The sequence below is a fragment of the Sinohyriopsis cumingii genome, chromosome 17 (genome assembly GCF_028554795.1).
Source record: "Sinohyriopsis cumingii isolate HCF-2022 chromosome 17, ASM2855479v2, whole genome shotgun sequence".
In the NCBI taxonomy this organism is placed as follows: Eukaryota; Metazoa; Mollusca; class Bivalvia; order Unionida; family Unionidae; genus Sinohyriopsis; species Sinohyriopsis cumingii.
This window is the reverse complement of record NC_142977.1, coordinates 413,877-439,256: the sequence shown is the minus strand read 5'-3', so window position 1 is coordinate 439,256 and position 25,380 is coordinate 413,877. Positions and strand designations below refer to the sequence as shown.

General features: G+C 41.7%; 1 protein-coding gene across 1 annotated transcript in view; it reads right to left on the bottom strand.

The window, feature by feature from the left end:
- Window positions 1-521: 521 nt before the first annotated feature.
- LOC149777627 (nucleoside hydrolase-like) overlaps window positions 522-25,380 on the bottom strand; it is an 85,781-nt gene continuing 60,922 nt past the window's right edge. Inside the window, exons 5-6 of the mRNA XM_089938684.1 lie at window positions 4,391-4,527; window positions 522-1,785 (exon numbers count right to left, since the gene is read on the bottom strand). Coding sequence (XP_089794810.1) covers window positions 1,456-1,785; window positions 4,391-4,527 — 467 coding nt within the window. The 3' untranslated portion in view covers window positions 522-1,455. The remainder of the gene's footprint in view (window positions 1,786-4,390; window positions 4,528-25,380) is intronic.

Below are 25,380 nucleotides of genomic sequence, written 5' to 3'. Positions count from 1 at the left end.
CTTAGGGCCGGGTCTGAAGGCTACCAACGGCGGTTAAGGTAAAATTTCGTAACTGAACCAAAACGGCTGGATAACATTTTGTAACTAAACTAAGGCTAGAAAATGACTCATGAGATAACATTTTCTAACTAAACCAAAGCTAGACAGTAGCTGTTAAGTTACAAATTTGTAATTCAAGGCTGCAAAACGGCTGTTAAGATAACATGTTGCAATCAAACCAAGACTACAAAACGACTATATGTTAGCAGTACATATGAAATATAAATACTTTCTCAACATGGCAAATCGTCTAATAGATTAATAGTCACTTTGCGAAAGGACTAGTCCAATATGATTGACAATATAGTTACTTTGCGAAACGACTAGTCCAATATGATTGACAATATAGTCACTTTGCGAAAGGACTAGTCCAATATGATTGACATAAAACAGATCATATAATAAGAACACATACGTCTTATTTTGCTATGTAATTTAATTTCTATTGAAATATTTATATAAAAGACAACAAAATAAAACTGTTTCAAGATCGGGAATGTTTACTTACTTCTTGTACCTTTTTAACATTTTAAAACGTTTAGGTATATCTTAAAATGTGCTGTAACAAATCACATATTGGAAAACAACTGGGATGGGTTAGGGTCGGAAATAACTGCGTTGCCAGGATAGGATATTTATAAAGGTAAGGATATACCAAATCATCTTCTGGTCAGACTGTAGACACGGAAGAAAATCGCAAATGTTCACACGAACTAATATTGGTGAAGATTGAAATTGACAGCGACACAGAGTAATAATACCGCCAACACATAGGAGCTGGTTGAAGTATGACAATGACAATATTCAGTTGCATTTAATATGACTCGAAAAATGTTTATGTTAATTACGTTTATTTTGATCAAAAGAATGCTACTGAAGTTGTAAACTGCTAATACTGTACAAGTTAGGAAGTAACAGCATTGTATTGGACGATTTGAGGCCGTTGATGGTCGTATTACTGTCGCAAATTAAGTTGTACATGTGATGCTTCAATGAAGCTTAGGTAAGCCTATCAGTAACGTTCTAAAATCTGAAGGACAAAATTACCCTGTTATAACAAACCCTTAATATTTCGCAAAGTTAGCCAAGTATGTAAATACTTGTAACATATTAATTACGTGAAAACGTATGTAACTACTTGTAAAATGTGCAATTACTTGTGACACCAATTCATAGGAAAAGTCATGATGTGAAAATGGTACCAAAGTTCTGAAAGTTTATCGTATCATTCATGCTGAAAATTTTTAAGCTTAACCGGTTAGAAATAGCTTTACAAAGACCGGTGTTTTGAAACGAACAAAGATCTGACTAATTAATCAAGGTACACATGTAATTACATAGTACTCTTCCTCAAAGAGCCGCCACTATAACGAGTCCCTTATTTTTTTGGAGTATTAACCCTGCTAGAGGAGATAACTATTCATCCTCTGTCTTGTACATCATCTGCAGCAATTTTGAATCGTCAATACCGGTTATTAAAGTAACATTATGTTCCTTCTTCAGTTGTCCCTTCCAGTCCACGAGCATTTGCCCGCTCGTGTATTGACCTTTGACTTCTACTGTAGCATAGACCCTTGTAGCCGTGGTAATAATGCTATTGTCTAAAGCTGCTGCCATTGCAATTGCGTCACACGCGTTAAAGGTGTCATCGTCGTTTTGTTTATTGAACTCAAGCGAGTGGGCCTCAATTCTTTTTAGAAACTCTGCTTTCTTCGTTTTCACGCTCCTCAGCTTGTTGTAAACTTCCTAAAATATAAAATGGTATTTGAAAAAAAAAATACAGCAAATGAATCAGAGCATGTTGTGCATTTTAAGATTGCATATACCGCAAGCTAGCATCATTGCCCGTACTAGGATTGGATTAAGCATAAGTAAAAAATATAAATAAACAAGTTGGGATGAGCAGGATTAAGATATTATTTTAGACTAAAAATGCAAATAAGTATTTTTAAAAAATAACAAATTCGGATGCCATTACAACTTTTGAACTCCAGACCTCTTGTTTGGCACCCTTAACACACAGAAAGACAAATGAGGATGTTTACATTTAAGATCCATACACATCGGGCAATATTGAGCGTAGTAAGGCAGCTGGTATCTCTAATTCATGCACGTCGGATCATATTGTGTGTTGCATGGTAGCTAATATATCTAATTCATACACATCGGACCATGTTGCGCACATTAAGGTAGCTAATATATCTAATTCATGCACATGGGACCATATTGCGCACATTAAGTAGCTAATACATCTAATTCATGCACATCGGACCATGTTGCGCACATTAAGGTAGCTAATATATATATATATATATATATATATATATATATATATATATATATAATTCATACACATCGGATAATGCTGTGCACATTAAAGTAGCTAATATCGCCAATTCATACAAATCGGACCATGTTATGTGTACTAAGGCTGCTAATATCTCCAGTTCATATATATCGGACCATGTTGTGTGTAGTAAGGCAGCTAATATCACTAATTCATATAATATCTCTAATTCATACAAACATGCGAATGTATCGAGCTTTCTAATTGGTTGCATGTCTTACAAATTTAGTTTATACATAACTAAATGATGATGAATAAGAATTTATTGCAGTGTAATTTGTGTTTTATCTAATCGTTCACAAATGGTAAATATAAAATATGGAAAATATGAAATATTGTATTACTAAGAAATGTAGCAAAGTAATCATGTATTAACTGATATTTGTAATCAATACCAGTTTTTAAAGAATACACGTACATATATGCTATCTCTTTCACAATTTGCGTACATTTTGAATTCATATAAATCAATTATAACCAGTCTATACATATTTATTTCATTTATGAGAGATAGAGAAATACTGAAGTACAAAATTGTCGATTCTTTAATTACGTCATGTGCCATTGTTGGTTGATTTTTTCATAAGAAAGATTATTTCTGAAAGTGACACACTCAGCCTTATTCGTAATTTTCTCCTTTCTTTAGTACTTTGAGCAGCAAAGTTATGCCTGTTGGTTTACTAAACGCGTATCTATTCAAAACATCAAACATACGATTTCAGCAATATTTGTCATAGACATGTTTTAATATATAAACCGGTCTGATCGAGTTAACGTTATAAGATAACGGTAGGGTCATTCACCTTAGTTTAAATGATAATTTCCTAAATAATACCCGGATGTGTTGAAACAAGAACATTTTTTGACCCCCTGCAGAATCAATTACCGAACATCAATTAGCTTTGATCCTTTCTTTGTTTACTGTGGAAATGAAGAATATTTCAATCAACTATTAATATACACTACCAAGGTAAAGACGTGCAAATATATATGGAACACATGGCCTTTAAAGAGACACTAAAAACCGTGTGCAAAGCAATATTGGCTTCTTCCAGGTCAAGCGTAAAGCCTGCACAGTACTTGTTATTGAGGACTATTGTTTTTTCCGCTTTGACCGACTCAGTTCATGGGAAATGCACTTATCTCCCATTTCTTCGGCATGCTGTGGGCATTAATGTTTTAAAAGTGCCGTCAACCCAACAAAAAAACAAAACAAAACAACAACAACAAAACAAACAAAAACTGTTGGCCTTTAGTAAACGAAACCTTTCATTCCTATTATATGGTTCATTGTTTTAGACAGGGTTTTTGATACTTTACCTGGATGTTTTACTTAACTGTCATCAATTTTATTATTGTTATATTGATTTAATGTGTTTATAGTATTATGAATAAAGCATTAACAATTAGTAAAACCTTTCAAAATATTCAAATAAATTAATTTTTAACATTAAACCACGAGATGTTACTAATAATGCTATGCTATGTTGCCTATTCTGTCAAAACCTGTGTTAGGTCTGGCATAATTCATGAAAGGCAAGCTCTTCGTGTGCACGTTCTGAAAAATAACTGAGCAGAGAAGAGAAAAGGAAAATTAGAAAACACTATAAATCAAATTTAATATAACAAAATTGTCTACAGATTGATTTCCAACAGTACTGGCGTTTTTTTGGATGAATATCAGCAACATTTCTTCTAAATGTTCTGGGTGATCAATTTCTTACATTAGTTTGGCAAACCTCTCATCGGATGCCAGTGAGGTCTGCAATTTACCCATGGGTACTTGTTTATTGTACAATATCTGCATTCATATCGGATGATACAAATGTTAAAAGAAAATCGTCGTCTGGTTGAATCAATTACATCATTATCATACACTAAATAAAACGTTCGGTAAATAGTTCCAGGGGGCTTGGTTATATAAAAGAGTGGTTGTTTGCGAAGTTATTATCAACATCAATCGATAATAAAATGAGAAACTTTTGTTTTCCAACATTTCATGACCTTTGGCAGACTGTGGCTAGTCGATAATTCCCATGTTACTATGGTGATTGGTGCGTGCAGTTGACTGAGAACGACAAAAGCGGCCTCTGGGTCATAATTAAAATTGAACTCGGCGCTGACAGTGACATTTCCCCGACCTGTGGATGCAACAAGACAAATGTTAGTTTCAGACATCAAATCGAATGTTTACTGAACGCTATGTCATGCATATAATTAATATGGAAGAAATGAGTGGAGGGCATTGACGTGTGTTACTTTTTTATACCGTGCTTCAAAGCTGTGGGTCGATATTATTCAGAAGAGGTTTATAGTACTAATATTGCGACAGAACCTCTGGTCCTGTATTCTCAAAACGTTATGAGTAAAAACCTCAAACTCAAGTTCAAAAATACATAATGAGACATGAAGCACACATAATCAGAGACAGAAAGCACATTAAGGTCGGTGAAATAGAGTAGTCTAAGTGATGAATTAAGGTCAGAAAATCATGAAAATTCTATCACCCCTATTTTCCTATTAAAGTCAGAGACTGTCAACCTTTTGGGACCCTCAGCGTTACCTTGTTTCTCGCTCAGAATGTTTGGAAAATACTGGACCAAATGTATTGCCGCTCATTGGTTCCAACTGTGAGAACATCATCTTTAAAATTCTCTGAAGCCTAATTTACAATTAAAACGTCAACCTACTTATGCCACATTTAATTCTTGTACTTATTGTATGGGCAGGGGTTGCGGTTGGCATTTCTTCCAAATCTTGGTCTCCTGCATAATCTGTTATTACCCTCAACATCCCATCCTCTAATATGGTCAATGCCCGATTCATAACATCTGGTGCAGAAATTTCATATGGAATTTACAAATCCCATTTGTTGTGTACGACAATATTCAGACGATTTTATGATGGTGGACCATGCCTTTTCATTTTGTTAATAAAGTGATATAAACCCTTTGAAATCCCTAGATTAAACTTGTAATGGTATAAGTAAATTAATGCATATAGATATACTAAAATGTAGTTTTAAATCATATTTGGATGAAAATATGCAGCGAAATAAATATTCTTTGCAGATATATTACATTTAAAAAGGAGAACTATCATGTACATCCTCTCGAAAGGACCGTGTGACGAATGGCATTCATGTATGCAGTCCGTTGAAAGCATTTGATAAGTGAACGCCTGCAAATTTTTAAATTAGTTGATATGTTTGAAGAGGTATGCATATGAGTAGTATAGTGGGTTAGTTTAGCCTCAACGGGAATTAGCATTACAGACCCCCCCCCCGGGCCTGTTTAGCCTCAATGGAAATTTAACATTAACCACCCTGGGCCTGTTTAGCCTCAATGGAAATTTAACATCGGCAAAAAACCCTGGGCCTGTTTAGCCTCAAGGGAATTTAACATTGGATGAAAAAGACGTTTGGGCCTGTTGAGCCTCAAGGGGAAATGGAATAAGGTTGGGACCCTATTTTTTAAAGAAAAAAAAGGGTAGGCAATGGAAAGTCATTCTGTGGCCTTTGGGTTTATGTTAATGTATCCATTAAAATAAGGGGCACCGCATTGGTCTTCTTCTTGTCCTTAGGCTGCGCCTCACTGTAGGACCGTAAAGCAGCACTCTTTTGAGGCATCCTTGTCTTTCTACGTAGATCCTACGTATCCACAGACTGGTATCTGTCCTGTGGACAACGGTCCACTTGGATCGGACATACATAAGCATGTCCGTCCTAAACATCATTGAAGACACAAGGGTGGATGATTCAACTGTGGTCCACATCTTGAGGCGACGAGAACAGGTGAATCAATGCAGTGAACTGCGCTTATTTATAGGTAGAGGAAGGATTGAAACGGATTGAGTTCATTCACCAATCCAAACACGCGTTACAAAATTCAGTCAGCCCGCATCCAATCCGAAGAGTGCAGTCTGTGACGTCACGTGGTCTATATAGATTTGCTAGCGCCTGTGTGCAGTCAATCTATGCGACAGTGATTCAACATGACGGAAACTCAGAAAACGATCCATTGGGGTGCACCAGCAGTGGAGAGTGCCCAAGGGAACCCGGACTTACTTTCAGAAGAGGTAAATTGGGATTTTGTGGATTTTCTTACCTCGCAAGAATTTGTTCCGGAACCTTCGTCACCTTCTTCATTACCGCAAGTGGAGAATTTTAGACAGAGACAGAAAGAAGAATTGGAGAAATTTATGCAACGACAAAAGGAAGCGGAACAAGCTTTTCTCCTACAGCAACAGCAGCAAGAAGAAGAGGTAAGAAAAAAAAAACAACAACAAGAATAAGTAGCAGCAAAGAAACAAGAGGGTGAAAATCAAACGGTCACGGTACTGTTAGACATTTTAGCGGAGTTAAGAAGTCTGAAACAAATGTATCAGACTTCTTTATCACGACCGAAGAGAATACGACCTTCCCGAGCTAAACACGTCAACCCTGTGACTAAGCCTGTCGTACCACCCTTAGTGATTTCAACTAAATCATCATCAACATTACGCAGTCCAGAAGTAGGCCTTGGCCGTGGCAAAGGCTTAAGGCAGTTAATGTTGATTGCTTAAACTCACCCCTTCACCAAAAAAAGGCCCTTTTCAGGGCCACCCACGTCTCTCGAAAAGAGATACACTTTCAATTGCCAATAACTCAAAAAAAAAAACCATTTTACCCCTATAGTACGTGTATATGAGTGCGTGAGTGTAGCTTCTTATTTTAAAATCAAAACTCAAAGACACTTACCTTATATAATTAATATATTCTTTTCTCAATAGTTACAATCCAATTCACAATTCACAACAGAACACTTTAGAAAGTACATTCACTTCTTCTGTTTCTTTTTTTACTCTCTCTGTTTTTGCAATTTCTTCACCGTCACAGTCTTTTCCTCCTCTTCCTCCTCACTTTCTTCCCTTCTTCTTTTCTTCTCCTGTTTCTTTTTCTTTGCCTCTTGTAAATAGAATTGTCTTCTTTCTTCCTCTTCTTCCTCTGAAAAATCCCTCTCTTCTTCCTCTGAAGAATCCCACTCTTCTTCTGACTCCTTTTGTTTTTTTTTTTGGCAATCTGGAGACCAATGTCCTTTTTCTTGACAATAATAACAGGTATCTTGACTTTTGTCTCTTCTAGCCCCTTTTTTTTCTTTGTTGATGGTCTGGACACTCTGAAGACCAATGCCCTTTCTTCTGACAGATATAGCAAGTATCTTGACTTTTATCTCGAAAGGAAGGAGAGTAGTCCGTGGGCTGGTCTGAAGAGAATTTTCTAATGACCCCTCGCAAAGCTCTGATGAAACGTTCGATTTGGCTAGTCTCTTCCATCGTTGTGCTCGGTTAGAGAGTGAAATGAATAGTGAAAGGACAAGACACACACCCTTTTATATACGCTGGTCTGCCATGACTATAAATTAGCCCATGGTATTTAAACTTGAGTCATTTGACGTTTTTCACTCAAGATGAAACGATCCTATTCATTCGAGAAGAAAGAAGAAGAAAGTAAGAGGCAGAAACGTGATCTATCGCCTCGTACCAGGGCTGAAGTCTTGGCACAAATTCATGCCAGTGATTTTGAAGAGGACATGAGTGAACCAGAATCCGAACCCTCTAAATAAAGTTCGCCACCCTTAGTCAACCCTGAAAAGTACTATTCCATTCGAGAGACGGAAAAGCGCTCATCTAGAAAATTTAGAACCACGGCTTACAAATACACAGTGAAGTTTAAAGATTTCAAGTCCGAAGTACCGTTAGAGAAAGCAGAAGGGTTCATCACCGGGGCGTGGGATTCTTTGCTCACCGCACTCAAGCGACAATGTCAACCCAAAGAAGACGATCGCTTGAGACTTTCCATACAACACGACGGTTTGAAATCCCCTGTTTGGATCGAGTTTAGCAGACCCGCAGAACTAACTGCTTCCAAAGTCATGGACAAGATTCAACACGTGCAACAATCCAATGACGAGTTTGACATCACCGATGGAAAAGCCACACTGGACATGACCCACGTCTCTCCTCCTCAAGGGACCGGACAACGCAATAAGGTGTTATTGGTGAACGACCTTCGCAGCACCAAAACGAGTCTCGTCCAAATTCACAATTCACAAGACCAGATGTGTTTAGCCCGAGCCATCGTGGTGGGACGAACCTATGCCAACAAGAACGACACGACAGAATGGAAAAGAGCCTGGAAAACTATTCGACAATCGGACCGAGCCAAACAACGAAACGAAGCAGAACTCCTGTTACAACAAGCCGACTTGCCCAAAGACACACCCTGTGGCATTCCTGAGATGCAAAAATTGCAAGATGTTCTAGCTCCACGCTACACCTTGAAAGTGCACCCTCAAGAAGTGCGCAGACCTCTGTTGTTTCGAGGGAAAGACTTTAAGGACGGAAAATACATTCATGTCTATTATCACAATGACAATTTCGATACCATTACCAGTATCACTACATTCCTGGGATACAGTTATTACTGTGAGAAATGTGACTATGGCTATAACAATCGAGAGCAACACAAACATTGCGGATTGAAATGCTCAGGATGTTTGGCCTCTCCACCCGATCTGAGCTAACGACAAGAAAGAGTACATTGTCCTGCTTGTCTGCGTACGTTTGTCAGCCCTGCCTGTTAAAAACAACATCTCAAGACGCAAGGTTCACAGCAGAAATGTGCTTGTCAACTGCTGAGATTGTGCCCTACGTGTGGACAAGGCCTACGTACCAATAATGCCAAGGCACACGTATGTTCAGGAGAAAAAAATGTCCCATTTGTCATCACATCGTGGACTTGGAACACCAAAAATACCAACCCCCACCAGAGAAAGAGGACGATCACAAGAAGAAAGGCAATTTCATCTTTTTCGATTTCGAATGCATGCAAGAGACCGGCATTCACGTTCCTAATTTCTGCGTGGCTCATCGAGCGTGCGAGAAGTGCATTCAAGAACCTATTTTCAGTCATTGCCCTCGCTGCAGCAAGATTCCCGGAGGGCGTGAAAAAATCTTTCGGGGACCGAACACGTTAGCCGATTTTGCCCAATGGGTCTTAGACCCCATCGACAAGACGTGGAGCCAAGAGGACATCGAACGTTACGGAGATTGTCATCGTCATGCCACGGTGATGGCTCACAATTTCTCCGGATACGATGGAGAGTTTCTTTTGAGGTACTATATGGAACATGGCACCGAACGTCCTAAAGTCACTTTGAACGGAGCCAAAATCATTTTCATGCAAGTGGGACAAGTGCAGTTTAAAGATTCGATGAGTTACTTGGCCATGCCTTTGAGTCGAATGCCTAAAACGTTTGGAATGACAGAAATGGCTAAAGGGTACTTTCCACACTTTTTCAATACGGAAGCCTATCAACACGCCGTTCTACCCCATTTACCTGAGGCTCACTATTACGACCCCGACAACATGCGTACCGAACAACGAGAAGCTTTCTACGCTTGGTACCAGGCTCACGCCTCGGACCCTTTCGACTTTCAGGAAGAAATGCTAAAGTATTGTCGTTCCGACGTGGACATTTTACGGCGATGCTGTGGAAAATTTCGAGAACTGTTCATGGAACACGGAGGGGTCGATCCTTTGAAAGAAGCTTGCACCATTGCCAAAGCGTGTTCCTTAGTGTACCGGCAACGATTCATGCCTGAAAACACCGTGGCTGTCATCAGTCCTCAAACGACCCACTATGTCAAACGTCAATACTCGGTCAAAGCCCTACGCTGGTTACATTAATTGTGCGACAAGGAAGACAAATGGATTCAGCATGCCCGCAACGGAGGAGGTGAAAAGACCATCGGAACGCATTCGGTCGATGGCTGGGACTTAGAAAACCCCAAGATCGTGGGAACACGAGTACGATCACCGTTTGAAAACCGATCCCGAGTTTAAACGCCTTGTGGAAAGTTACCAGTTCATGGACCCGCTGAACCCGAACGATAGTTTGTACGGAGGTAGAACCAATGCAACCTGTTTGCTGTACCAAGCCGACGAAGAGAAAGGAGAAGAAATCATACTTGGACGTGTGTTTGCTGTATCCCTACGTGTGCAAATATTGTCGCTTTCTTGTAGGGCACCCGCAATTGTTAACGGAACACATCGACCTGAAAAACATTCGACAATACGAAGGCTTGATCAAGTGTAAAGTTTTGCCTCCCACGAACCTATACCATCCCGTCTTACCTCACCATTGTCAAGGCAAACTGATGTTTCCATTGTGTCGTACTTGTGCCGAAACGTGCAACCAAGATCAGCCTTGTCAGCACACCCAGGAAGAACGTGCCTTGACGGGAACCTGGGTCAGCGTAGAATTGTTCAAAGCTCTGGACATGGGATACCAACTGTTAGAAGTGTACGAAATTTGCCACTTTCCCAAGACACAACAATACACAAGGGTGACCCCACTCAGAAAGGCATTTTCGCCGACTACGTGGATGCCTTTATGAAACTGAAACAAGAAGCCAGTGGCTATCCTTCCTGGTGTCACCCTCCCGAAGACCAAATACAATTCAAAGAGAAATGCTATGAACAAGAAGGCATCTCTTTAGACCACATCGAGAAAAACGAAGGCAGGCGATCGTTTGCCAAAGTGATGTTAAATTGCTTGTGGGGTAAAATGGCACAACGTCCGTGTTTACCCAAGACGTAATATTTGACCGAACCTTCCCGCTACTTCCAGATGATTCACGACAAAACCAAATACATGAAACACGTGGACGTCGTTCGCGAGGATTTGATCTTGGTCAATTACGAAGAAGATCTGGACTTTGTACAAGACGACCCTTTTGGAAATGTCATCATTGCGGCTTACGTGACAGCTCATGCTCGCTTAAAATTGTACGAAGCTTTAGAACTGTTAGGGGAACGCGTCCTGTACTTTGACACGGACAGTTGCATTTACATCCATCACCCGAGTCAACAGCACCCTGACATCGAAGGAGACCGTTTAGGAGCCTGGACAGACGAGCATCCCGACGACAAGATTCTAAGTTTCGTCAGTGGCGGTCCAAAAAATTACGGCTACGAATACCGGGACCCACAAGGAGAAGTGCACACGACGTGCAAAGTGAAAGGATTGACTCTGAATTATCGTACCAGTCGTGTGGTCAACTTTGGGGTATTGAAAGAAGCCTTGCAACAGGGAGAGGATGAACAGTTTAAAGTGACCACCTATCAACCGAACAAGATTGTACGTTTACCCACTCACCACATCGTCAGTCGACCCTTGGAAAAAGTCTATCAAATCGTGTACCAGAAGCGAGTGCGACTGCCCAATCATTTCACTTTGCCGTATGGACATGTTGGTATAAAACTTTGGTTGTAAGCGGATAACCACCCACTAGAAGGATGACTTCGCCAGAGCAAGAATCGAGTGAGAAACCCGATGAGAACTCCAGGTTCAAACCCTACCATTTTCCAGTCTTCTTACCTGACTATTGTGATTGTGCCCGTCGATTGGACACATTTCAAGCATGGGCTACGGATAGGAAAGGATTACCTTCTTCGCATATTTTAACTAGAACAGGATTTGTCTACTTGGGACCTGAGTCAGGATTGGGATATGAAGTACAGTGTTTCGCTTGTGGCCTGAAGTTACGAATGGATCTATGTATCTATAAAGATTCAGCTATTCTGGAACATACTCGATGGTCTCCGCACTGCCCTTACCTTTCTATGGCCTTTCCACCCATGTCATTACGGTACAATGATCACGGTACCTTAGAGACGGTACCTTCCAAAACAAGACATAAAAAACATAAAAAAGGAACGATGTACAAGCTTGAGACTGCATTGCGACTAGTATAAAAAGGGGCTATGGTCAAGATCGATAGTTCATTGGGACTACCAAGACCGAGCGAACAAGATGAATACTTTCAGAGAAACACAAAACAAGTTTAGACAGGCACAATTCAAGTGTGGGGCTTCGGAAGTGGAATGCGATTGTGAGCCTTGCGATGGGTACGATGCTGTACGTTGTGACCTTAGCGATGCCGTAAAGCATCATGGGAACTTTGTTCTCACTACCCCTATCATGGAAAGGGATGCTGTGCGTGCCAAACCTGAGGGATGCGAAAGCGATGCCGCTCGTCCTCTTGGACATTTTACTGGGTTTCGTTTTAAAGGTGGATGTTCACCTTCACGTCTACCCCCCTACGGATGTCATCCAGCTCTGAGCAAACTCCTGTCCAAGTCACCCAACCCTCATCGAAACGAACCTGTGAAAGACGAATATTCGTTTCCTGTGCGTTTGTCGGAATACTGCGACTTTGAAAATCGTCTTCAATCGTTCAAAGGAAAATGGCCTAAGTATCTGGGAGGCACGACCCCCGAAGAATTAGCCAGAGCCGGATTTTTCTACTTGGGCGAAGGAGATAAAGTCAAGTGCTTCAGTTGCGGTGTGTCACTTCACCACTGGGAACCGCAAGATTCGGCCTACGTAGAACATGCTCGATGGTCGCCGAATTGTCATTACTTACCCTTAGTGGGACCGAGACATTAAAGTAACTTACCATGTCGTTGACGAAGAAGAAACCAGTTTGGCTAGGAGTCAAATGTTGGACATCAACGAGACCAGTATTTAAACTTCATTTCAAAAACGATATTGAATCATTACCTAAAGAACTGCAAGAGAAGATTTACAAGGAAGTTTGGCAGGGACTTGCCAGAGTGAAATCTCAATGGGTGACTGTAGAACTTTTGTACCGAGAAATTCACAAGAGGAAAGTGAAAAAAGTCAACCAGAGTGTTAGATTTCTTTGGGTCAAGTGTGCATTCGTCCTATTGTATTACTCTAGACCGTTTACATCAAAAGAGTTCAGTGACATTCTTGGACGTTACCCTGAATGGCAGTGGCCAGAAATTACTCACTATGTGGATGCTCTAGGAGAAGATTGTGAATTGTACGGACTGACCTATTCATGGATACTTTACAAGAGAACATTCGTGCTTTGCGTGTGGAGTTGAGAGAACGCATTTACCGAGAACTGATCAAAATACAAGTGAAACGCAAACGCAAAGTTATTCATCCGTTTTTAAATTATGCTCTGTTCCAATGTATAAGAAGACTGATTATGAGTGGATATTACATCAGCCACAAAGGTAAACGAGGCTATTGGCCACCACCCAAGGATTCCAAAAACAGTGTATATACTTATGGATACTTTACAAGAGAACATTTTGTGCTTGCCATTGGAGTTGAGAGAACGCATTTACCGAGAGCTGGTCAAAATACAAGTCAAACGTAAAGAACAGTTGCATCCGTAACGTCACCAGATCTTTAACCACTGGTACCTGAATGGTATAAGAGGACTGATTCGTCAGAAATTGTTTCAGTGGTCAGCCCATGTTGAACACTTTCAGTTAGTGAATGAACTAAACGTTCGTAATTTTGGTTACTTCGAGATTCACCTACTGCAACGTATTGAGGAAGACGAGTTAAAGGATTACCAACATATTTTACGTGGAATCTGCTTAGCGGAAGACGAAACATCTAGACAAACTCTGACGTTTCGGTTACAGTATGCAAGATTTAGATTCCCTACTGGAGAACGAAGATGTCTAGTTAGAAATTACCTTTATTGCTTCCGAAACAAAGAGACTATAAAATCAAGCTGCCATGCCACGACTTATGTCACATGTTATTGAACAGATTCCGTGGAAGGAACTCAATGACCATATTCAAACCGTGGATCATTACCATCAATTATTACAAGAACTGTATCCATTCAATTTGGGTCGACAAGTGGTGTGTGTCTTAGTGACTTGTTTTCTGGGATTTCGTTTACCAGCCGATTCCTTGTGGACTCTTTACGAACAGTGCTTACCACCCCATTCAACATGAAAGTGGTGCCTTTAAATGTTCACGAGAGACTCCTTTTGCTCAAAGCCTTACGTTTTCATCTGGATACTTCTAGACCTCTACGGGAAAAAAAATTCGTTAACTTTTAACTACCCAAGACGTGTATGACGATGTGTGTGTAGCTTGTGACTTACACCCCCATTGGACAGGTGTCCGTGCCTGGAAAAAATGGGATTTTGAGGCTTGGACCCAAGAAGTGGCCCAGTATGCTCGAGAGTTGTGATCCTTCCTTTCAAAGTCCAAAGAAAAAAGTTACTTTTCAACCTGTGTTAGTGACGGTGCCAGAAGAACCCGTCACCCAGGACAGTACTGTCGTGGACAGGCCTGAAAGACCCTTTCGGGAGGACACTTGTGTGACCTTACCCCCAATAGAACTGGTCAGAACTTTACCCAAAACATGTTGTACATACACTTGTTTCTATTCCACGTTGATTATTATCATGTGCCTTTTATGGTTGTACTTAAGCCTTTGGCTTTTATTTATTTTTGTCTTTCGTATTCATGTTTAAAACATTCAATAAACGTGTTCTGAAAAAAGTATATAAACTCTCGTCTTGTTTGTTTTCGTGTCACAAGTGACATTCCTGACACTATGGCTACTTCTGCTGTCTCTGCTCCCTCTTCCTCCACTGTCAAAGTCATCGACGAACACTTAGATCGTGCCAGTTGGGAGGCTTTGTATCTTTGTCATCCCTTTAACATGCTTATTGCCGGACCTAGCGGTTCAGGCAAAACCGAATTCGTGAAACGTTTGATCGAACATAAACATCACTTGATCGATCGACAACCTCAGCGGATCGTGTCGTGTTACAAAGAGTGGCAATCGGCGTACAGCCTCTTGCGAGAAAGTCAAGGCGATTCCATCGTGTTTGTGGAAGGCATTCCTAAAGAAGACGACGGCATCGTCTCTGACTCCCGTAAAACCCATTTGGTCATTTTTGACGACATGTTAGGAGAAGACGAAGAAGAAATTAAACTGTGGTTTACGCGCAAAGGGCATCACCGTAATGCCAGTGTCGTTTACATCACCCAAAATTTGTTTCAACAAAGTAAAGCCCATCACACCATCAGTCTCAATGCGCATTACGTGGTCTTGTTTAAAAGCCCTCGAGATAAATCGTAAGTGCAAGTCTTAGCCAAACAGTTAGGAACGCCTTGGCTGACTCAGGCGTACGACGATGCCACTCAAACTCCTCACGCCTATTTACTCGTCGATTTGAAACCTACGACCCCCGATGATTTGCGATTTCGTACCCACTTGTTTCACCACTGGTGCCAAAACGGAGGGCCTGTCCTGTACACGTCTCCATCCTCGACTTAATTTCACTCCACATAAAAAAATCTATAAAAACCTCAGACCCTTTTCATCTGTCACACACACATTTTGAACATGACGTCCCTGCAGTCGCATCTTCCCGTCAAATTGATTCGTGCCTTGTATGGCATCAGTCGAGAAAAAAATCCACAAATACGAGCTCGTGTCTTAGAAGCTAGTCTCAAAGAAGTCTTACGATGGTTCACGGTGACGGCACGTCAATTACTCCAAGGAATCATTCAGATTCCTCATCAAACCAAACGCTTTTTTGGTCGAAACAAAGTCGCTTTGACCCAACTGGCCGATCTCCGCATCAACACTCAAACCAAAAAACAAATCATTTTGAAACCTGGAGGGAGCGGTACTCTAGGAGGGGTCATCATTCGCTCTCTCTTAAGATGGGATCCTAATGCCCCCAAACTTCTCCCCAAGAAAAAAGTCCAACGAAGCTCCAAGAAGAAGAAAAAGACCAGGTCCCCAAGGAGAACTTCTCCAGTGGCGGGACCCTCTTCTTACCAGACACCACCCCGGAAAAAGAAAACAAGCCCCCAGAAAAAGAAACAGAGAAAAAGTCCCCAGAAAAAGAAAAGCCCACAGAAGAAAACTAGTCGCAAGAGAGGCACTTCAGCCATGACGCAACCTTACACTCGCAAACTACGACCTGCAACGGCGGTGACTGCGTCTCCGGCAGCCTCACGTTCATCCACTTCTCCGTTGATGACACCAAGAACTGAAGAGTACTTGGAGACGTTGATCACACCAAGAACTTCTCCGTTGATGACCCCAAGAACTTCCCTAGTGGCAGGACCCTCCAATTTAGTGGCAGTGGCTGCTGCTCACAAAGTACCTTCTCCCAAAATCAAAGTCCAAGAAAGATCGGGCATGTTACAAAGTTTACTGGATTTGTCCAAGCAAGAACTGGCTCGATTTAGTCCGTTGCGTACCCCTGCACGACGTGTCATGCCTGTCCTGAAGTTGATACGACGTAAAGACAATCAGTGGCGACGCGTTCCAGTATAAAAAAGGCCTGTAACCAAGTAGGGTATCAGTGTTTTGGTGCTCCTGAAGATGTCACCCTCCAGAAAACATCCCTCTTCTAAACAACCCCAAGGAAAGAAAAGGAAAGGACTGCCTCCTCGTTTAGTCAAACATGGGGACATGTTATCTGTCCTGTCCAAAGCTTCTCCACCTCTACGAAAAAAACTCATTCAATCAGCCTCCAAAGAGGTCATCGATACCGTGTGCGAATGCTGTTTGAACGTCTTGAAAGGCACGATTCCTTTGTCCAAACACGAGAAACAATGCTTAGGCAAACATCGTCACGTTCTTCACCAAATGGTTGAAAAGAAAATTCCCATTCGTCTAAAGAAGAAGATGTTGGTCCAACGTGGATGTATTTTACCCCTCTTGTTAGGCCCCTTGCTGAAAGGAGTCTTGGGAACCATATTGGGAGGACTGGTGGGAGCAAAATAAAAAGGCCCTCTGTAGTCCCAAGATCTCAGAATCGACCCCTGACAACCCCATGGAAGGACGAAAACTAGCTTTAGTGCCTTACAAACGATGGATGGAATACCATCGTTGGCAAGAACAACGCACCCCGCATTTACCTCCCAATCCTCATTTGAGCGAGATGTCCCAGTTACAACACGAATTGCAGTCCTTGATAGATCGCCAAGATTTGTCCGAAACAGAAAAATCGCAAAAGTACGGTCAACTCTTGCAACGACTGCAACTCTTTCACCAGAAAGCTTTAGACGAAACAGCTCTACCCACTCTGAAAGATTTTAAGACCTTGATGAAAAGTCCAGCACCATTACCAGTACCACTACCACCACCACTACCAATGACCAAGACAGAAAAAGGAGAATAAGAAGAGGAAGGGTTTCAAACTCCACCAGAAAAAGTACGCAAGTTAACAAGACCACCTACCTCCAGAATTGGATGGATTAAAAAGATGATGGCCACCCCTTCTTCATCACAAGAGAAAAAGAAGGTGAAGACAGAAGTGAAGACAGAAGTGAAACAAGAACCGATATCCCCTGTTCACACATCATCCTCCTCGACACCTATTGCCGGTCGCACACGCAAAGCATTACAATCCAAAAAAATACCCCAAGAAAAAAAGAGTAGCATCCTCCAAGAGTGGGTGTCTTATTAACACACCAACCAAGAAATGGAAAAAGTGTTAGCCAGCATTTACTATTATTTACTGCAGGTTACGCAGGAGTTCAAAAATTGTATCGTGCTGCCAAAACGCGACTGAAAAGTCTCCGTTTACCTCAAGTGCAACGATGGTTACAAGAACAAGCTATTTACACTTTACACAAACCCATTCGACGCAAGTTTGCCAGAAGTCGCACCCAAGTGGAAGGCATCGATCATCAATGGCAAGCCGACTTAGCCGATGTCTCTCATTTGGCCAGCTACAATCGTGGCTACAAATATTTGTTTTGTGTCATCGACGTCTTTTCCAAATTTGCCTGGGTCGTACCCTTGACTTCCAAATCGAGCAGCGAGTTAGTGCGAGCCCTGCAACGGGTGTTGAAACAAAGCGATCGTCACCCTCTTCGATGGCAAACGGACAAAGGTACCGAATTTCTAACCAAGCTTTCCAAAAAGAATTAAAGAAACGTGACATTCATTTTTTTACCACCGAGAATCCCGAAACCAAAGCCAGCATCGTGGAACGTTTTCAACGCACTTTGAAAGAACGCATGTGGAAATATTTTACGCATCACCACACTCTGAAGTACATCGACATCTTACCGCACCTGGTGGAAGCGTACAACCAATCTTACCATCGAAGCATCGGACGTGCCCCGCAAGAAGTGACTCCCGAGAACGAAGTGTTGGTGTTTGAGCGCCTGTTCGGTACGTCCCCGACGAGGGCTGTCCCCAAGAAAAGTGGAGAGTTGGCCGTAGGAGATTGGGTGCGCATTGGCAAAACCAAACGCACTTTCGACAAAGGTTACTTACCTAACTGGACGACCGAATTGTTTCGCGTCACTGGACGAGTGCATGGCCGTCATCCTGCCGTCTATAAATTGGAAGACATGAACGGAGAAGTGCTCAAAGGAACGTTTTATTTGCCCGAGTTACAACGTGTCACCAAAAAAGAAGACGACGTGTACGACATCGAAAGCATTCTCGAACGCAGAACCCGTAAAGTGGGCAAACGACGTGTCAAAGAAGTCAAAGTACGTTGGAAAGGATATCCACCCAGTTTTGATTCTTGGATCGACGCTTCTTAAGTCATCGACTATAAAAAGAAGTGACCATCATTCCCTTTCACACAGACGCAGGTACGTCGACCACTCCTTCACCCAGTTCTTCTGTGCAAGATTTACAAAAACAACCCTTGTGGGTGTGGTGTGGAGAACGTGTGCTTAAAACGCAAATCGTCTTTTTCTGTCAAATCTTCGTGGTGTATTGTGTCATCGGGGCAGCCATTGCCAATTTGAGTTTGCAACAAGGAGACAAACAATTGTGGACCATTTTATTGAGCAGTTTCATCGGTTACCTGCTTCTCAATCCCTCCCTGAAATTCTCTTCGAACGGGAACCACGGAAACCTTGTGTCCAGTGCCAGTGCCAGTCACCACTCCAACAACAACCACAACCAGAACCCCATTTTGGGCGGAGACACGCCTCTGACGTCCAGTAACCCCTCGGACAGCCACAGAACTCTAGAATTATGAGTCACCAAAACCAATTTTACTTAACCTTACCCAGTGACAGTTCCATGGAGGTGTTTCCCCACAACACGTTGTGCTGTTACACGGCCAAATTACCTCAGGCCATCCCATTAGATCACGAAGCCCATTGTGAAGTGGCTTTGGTAGAAATGATTTATCCAACACAAATCAAAAACATTACTGAAACTCAAAACACTTTTGACGTTAAATTCTGGACCCAACGGTGCAGCAAACCATTACGAACACTCCTCAACATAGATCATTTCTTGCGAAGGACCCAATACCCCGCAGCAGCAGTGACATTTCTCCTTTTTACGTTTATCACTTTAAAATTAACTCGGGCCATTATTGTAGTGGTCAACATCTGGTGGGGGCCATCGCTGACAAATTCTATGCAACATTTGACAAAGTTCTGACCGGACTAAAAAAACGTGTCACCATTGAGTACCACAGACTGTCTCATCGTCTACTCATCAAATTTGAAAGTGAGGAAAAAAGTATACGTATTAAATTTTGCCCTGAATTGTATGACATTTTGGGTGGAGACCTCAATTTGGTCACGGATAAGCACTCCAAAAAAATTGAGAAAGCAGAGATTGACAACAACGGGCATTTTGCAAGGTATTTTCGTTTCCCGGTAGAACTGAACCAAGGACTGAATTTGATGTTTGTGTATTCCGATGTGGTGGAGTACAACGTGGTGGGATACTCCTCCGTGCCATTACTGCGTGTCATTCCTTTCAAAGTGGATTCTGCCACGGTCACTGACGAGGAAGGTGGAAACACTTATCACGTCCACCGCGAATTTGTACATTCTCACTATTTGCCTGTCAGCAAGTCGTATTTGGTCAATATTGCTATAAAAGGAGATTTGGGACAAAATATTCCATTCACCAAAGGAAAAGTCACGGTGAAACTCCATTTTCGAAAACGGTTCTCTAGCGACTTGTAAGTCATGTATCCAGTTTACCGAGGGGTTGCTCGACAGCGAGAACACGGTTTAGGAGATATGTTGAAATCGGCCTTTCGTTCGGTGGCTCCGGTGTTGAAACCGATGGATACACGCGGATTGCACGCCTTGAAAGATACGGCACTGACGCAAGGCAAAGAATTTCTCCAAAATGTCATCATCGACAAACAAAACCCTAAAGAAGCCTTCATGGGGGCAGGCAAAAATGTCTTGCTACAAACGGGCAAAGACCTTTTGGGCCGACGAGACACACCTATAAATGCCCTGCACGCTACCGAATCAGGCATTCAGCAAGGACAAGGCAGAAAGAGACGACGAAGAAAACACCCTTTCACCAGACTTCACACGTCTAAAGCTAGAAAGGGAAAGAAAAGAAGAACCGTTCTAGACTTAGACGTTTTCGATTATTGAGACACAGAAAAAAAAATGATGCACCGAGAGTCATGCGCCTGTTCCAAGTCGGAACTGGATCTGTTTGCCATGCCTCCCACCATGATGACCATGCAAGAATCCCAATGGGTGGAATTTCACCCCGTCTCCTCATTGACCGATTCCGCTCCCATCGAGTTTGAAATCAAGGGACAGCCCGAAGATTACATCGATCTGAATAGCAGTTACTTGTACTTGAAAGTCAAAGTTCTAGATAAGGATGATGGTGGAATAGATGCCACTGCTGAGAATATAGCTGCCGTCAACAATTTCATGCATTCCTTGTTCAGCTTAGTGGACTTGTACTTGATTAACAAACTGGTCAGTAGCAGCATGGATACTTACTCTTACCGTGCCTACCTGGACAATCTCTTGACGTACGGAATAGATGCCAAGAATACTCATCTCAATGCTTGTGTGCTATGGGAACCTGACGAAGCGAACAAGTTTGACATAATAAGTAAAGACAATGACGGCTTTGTAGAACGAAGAAACAAAATCACAGTTGGAAAGAGTTTAGAACTGATGGATCGTTTGCATTTGGACATGTGGTTGCAAGAGAAATATTTGCTGAACGGTGTCAATGTCTGCTTGAGACTGAATCGCAGCAGTGCTGCTTTCCATTTGTTGGCTGATGCTGATGCTACTACTGGTGGCAATCCTAAAAGCAAAATCGAGGACGTCAAACTCTACGTACGACGCGTGGAAGTGTTACCTAAAGTGGGAAACGACATCAGTCAGACATTGAGCAGAACGACCGCCAAATATCCCATACGACGCGTGGAAGTGAAAACGTTCACTATTCCCGCTAGCCATTATTCCATGATTGAAGATCATCTGTTTCTAGGACAGTTACCCAAACGTTTAATCCTTGGTATGGTCAAGAATTCAGCCTTCAACGGAGCCTTCAATAAAAATCCTTTTAAGTTTAAACACTTTAAGGTGAAGAAAATCGAAGGCAGTCGCGATGGCAAGACGTTGTGTACCCGACCTTTCGAACCTGACTTTAGTGACGACAAGATGAATTACTTGAGATCGTACTTGTCCCTGTACGAAGCCACCGGTCAGTTAGGGACCAACACCAGTCACGGCATTACCTACGAAGATTACGCAGGAGGCTATGCTTTGTGGGCTTTCGATTTCACTCCAGACCAAGGTAGCGACGAGGGACATTTTCACCCTATAAAATCCGGCCAGATTCGTGTGGAACTTCAGTTTGCAAAAGAGCTGCCAGAGACAGTGAACGTCATCCTGTATGCAGAATTCGATAATACCATAGAAATCAACAGTTTGAGAGAAGTCATTCTAGACTATTAGAAGCTATGGAAGACTGTTATCCCTCTTTACCTAGTGGAGAAACTTTGGACATGGAATGAGAGGAGACCGTGGCAGGAGAATCCCACGACAAAGACAAAGAAGTTGTCATGATGAAGTCGAGATGGCCAGAACAAAAAGCCCATTTAGTCTCCTGTTTTGACAAAAACTTGGTCGAAAAGATGACGGAATTGATCAAAAAAGAGTGCTATGGATGTCAATACGATCATCCCAGTCAAATTCAACACGATAAATGCTCGATGCTGAGTCAAGAAGAAAAATTGGACGAGTATCTAGAGGAAGCTTGGAGTCTCATCTCGGACGAAGTCGTGTTGCATCAGTGGTATAAAGACTTGCGTAAACATTCTTGTCCACCATTAACCACTCAAGAGATCGATCGTATCGAAGCTCTCCTGAATCAAAGTGAGGAGACGAAACGAAGAAACGGTTATTTGTCAGACATTTTCAAGCAAAAAGTCAGGATCGAATTGATGACTTATTATTACCTGTGAAGAAGAAAAAAAACACACAAAAAATGGATCCCTGGGAACTTTATTACCTTTTGAACCACAGTTCGTACACGGCTTCTTGGAATCCTGTCGTATGTGCTAAAGATGAACTCCCTCCTCGCAAACCTCAAGACCATCTAGCTTATGTGATCAACACGGACGACAGTCATCTCCCAGGAACCCACTGGGTAGCCGTCTACTTTCCTCAAGAAGGATGTATGGAATATTTCGATTCGTATGGATTGCCCCCTTTGGAAGACGATATCATTAACTTTATGAGAAGAAATGCTCAGACCACCCGATTCAATAATGTGAAATTACAAGGCACAGATTCCTTGGTGTGTGGACAATATTGTGTGTATTTTCTGCATCATCGCAGCCTGGGCTATTCCTTAGAACATTTAGTGACTCATTTTGATCCTCGTTCTTCTTCTAGAAACGATGTGAAAGTAGATCGATGGTTTTGTGACCATTATGCTCATCTTTTGTCTCAAGCTAGGAAACGTAGTGTCCAACAATGGCCTAATGATTTCCAACAGTGGAAATCACAATTTTATTCACAACGTTGTCAGCCCTGTTTAAAGTAGAGTGTGAATTGAAAAAAATGTTTGTCATTTGAAAAAGAAAATGTTTGATGTTATATTGTTGGATTATTGTTAAAAATGTTAGAGTTGTTGGTTAGTGTTAAGTGATTTTGAATAAAAAATGTTGTGTTTTGAAAAAATTGCCTTTGTGGTTTATTTTGGCTATAAGAATTTTGATTCATGCTCTTTGACTTCTCTCTATCTCTCTCATGACACTCATTGAACGTTCCGGCTCGAAAACCGTGGAAGGATGTTTTCCTTCACGTCCGCGCTTTGACTTTAAGAACCGGGGTAGTTTCCAGTCTAACCATCCATTGTCGACTCATCCTCCTACGAAGATGTGTTCCAAACTAGCTAAGCTAAACGAAGCCTACGTGAATTTGCATAGGGTCAGACACAGTCTGATACCGAATCCAGAAGAGATAGAGAATGTGAGAATGTTAAAAGTCACTGAAGACCTGATAGAAGAGCTCTTCAGAGAAGAAGTGAACAGGGAGAAAGAAGAATGGACAGAGAAGTACAGACTTCAGAGACAGCAGCAGCAGCAACAACAGCAGCAGCAGCAGCATGAGGACCCTGAACCTGACAGAGGGTTTGTTGATTGTCGTATCGACATCAAAGAGTTCTTCTTCTCTTTCCGAAGAAGCAGACCTATCGTCAGAAAGTCTATCCTCAGAGGACGTCGCATTCTTAGAAACTAAAAGATTGCCATAGCAAACAAAAAAAACCCAGCCCTTTTCAGGGCTACCCAATACTCTAGAAAAGAAATAACAATCGATTTGCCAATGTGTGTAGGTAGAGTAGTGTGAATATAAACACTGACTCTTTTTTTTTATAGTGTGAGTGGATGTGTTTGTGTATAGGATTGTGTGTTTGTAAGTGCTCACGTACGTTTGTGTGGATAGTAGATTAAGATCATGTTTTTGGCTGTTTGAGGTGTGGGGAGAGTAGATTTGGGGTTTGATTGGATTGCTTTGCGTATGTGAATAGTATATTGAAGTGATTAATGAAATTTTTTTAGAATAGTGATGGGCAGTATAAAAAAGTTAGTGTTTCTTTTAGGTCCGCGCATTGTTTGGTCATGATCTAGATAAGATCAATTTTGTTTTAGGGGGATGTTTTCCTTCACGTCCGCGCTTTTACTATAAATTGAAACTCGCTGGGCAGTCTAGCTACCCTGTTCATTCGTTGACAAGACAATCAATACCAGAATTGTGAAACTGCTAGAACTCCAGATGCACCTGGAATATGCCAGGCGCATACTAAATGAACTGGCCGCGGAGGTCATTGTCGAAGAGGGAAGGATGAAAGAGGAGGAGGAAAGAAGAAAAAAGAAGAGGAGGAAAAGGAGAGAAGAAATTTCAGAATCCGAGAAACAGAAAATTGGGATTCTGAAGGCACTTATCCCGCCTCTGCACTCCCAAGAAAAAAGGTGAAAGGAGACTGGGGAAGAAGATGTGTGTGTGGTGCCAGGCCTGGAAGACGCCATCATTAACCAGGTGTCACTGGAGTTCAAAAACAAACAGCCCTTTTCAGGGCTACCCAAACCTTTAGAAAATAAGTAGTAATCAATTTGCCAATGTGTGTGTGTGTGTGTGTGTGTGTGTGTGTGTGTATGTGTGTAGGTAGAGTAGTGTGAATATAAACACTGACTTTTTTATAGTGTTTGTGTTTGTGTTTGTAAGCGCTGGCGTAGGTTCGTGTGGATAGTAGATTTGGGGTTTAATTTTAATGCTTTGCGTGTGTAAATAGTAGATTAGGGGTTTGTTTATTGATGCTTCACGTATGTGGATAGCAGATCATATGAAATGAGAAAAGTAGGGGATGTTTTCCTTCACGTCCGCGCGTTTTAAGTGATAATCTAGGTAACATCAATTTTGTTTTAGGGGATGTTTTCCATCACGTCCGCGCTTTCACTATAAGAACCGACAGTATTCGTCGTTCGCACCATTCTAAGGAATAAAGAAAGAAGATGGAGGTGACAAAATTATTTAACGATTTGAGACATAGCTATTTTTGGATCATGGATGGGATGTATGTAGTAGAAAGATTGAATAAGGAAGGAAGATTTGAAGGTAGCCTGAACAATGTGAAGAGTCTTGGAGTAGCAAAAGATCAAATAGGGGGAATGATTGAGGAAGAAGTAGAAAGAATCAGATAATTCATTGACCCACCTTACGTGAGAGTAGGTACTTTAAAGGAAGCCTTGGATCATATCACAGAAGTCAGGAGCTTCCTAGAAAATAGCTTTCATTGGACTGACTGGTGGTACGTAAAGTGGGGTTGTGACCAGTTGATAAAAGCAGAAGAACTAATTAGAGAGGTAA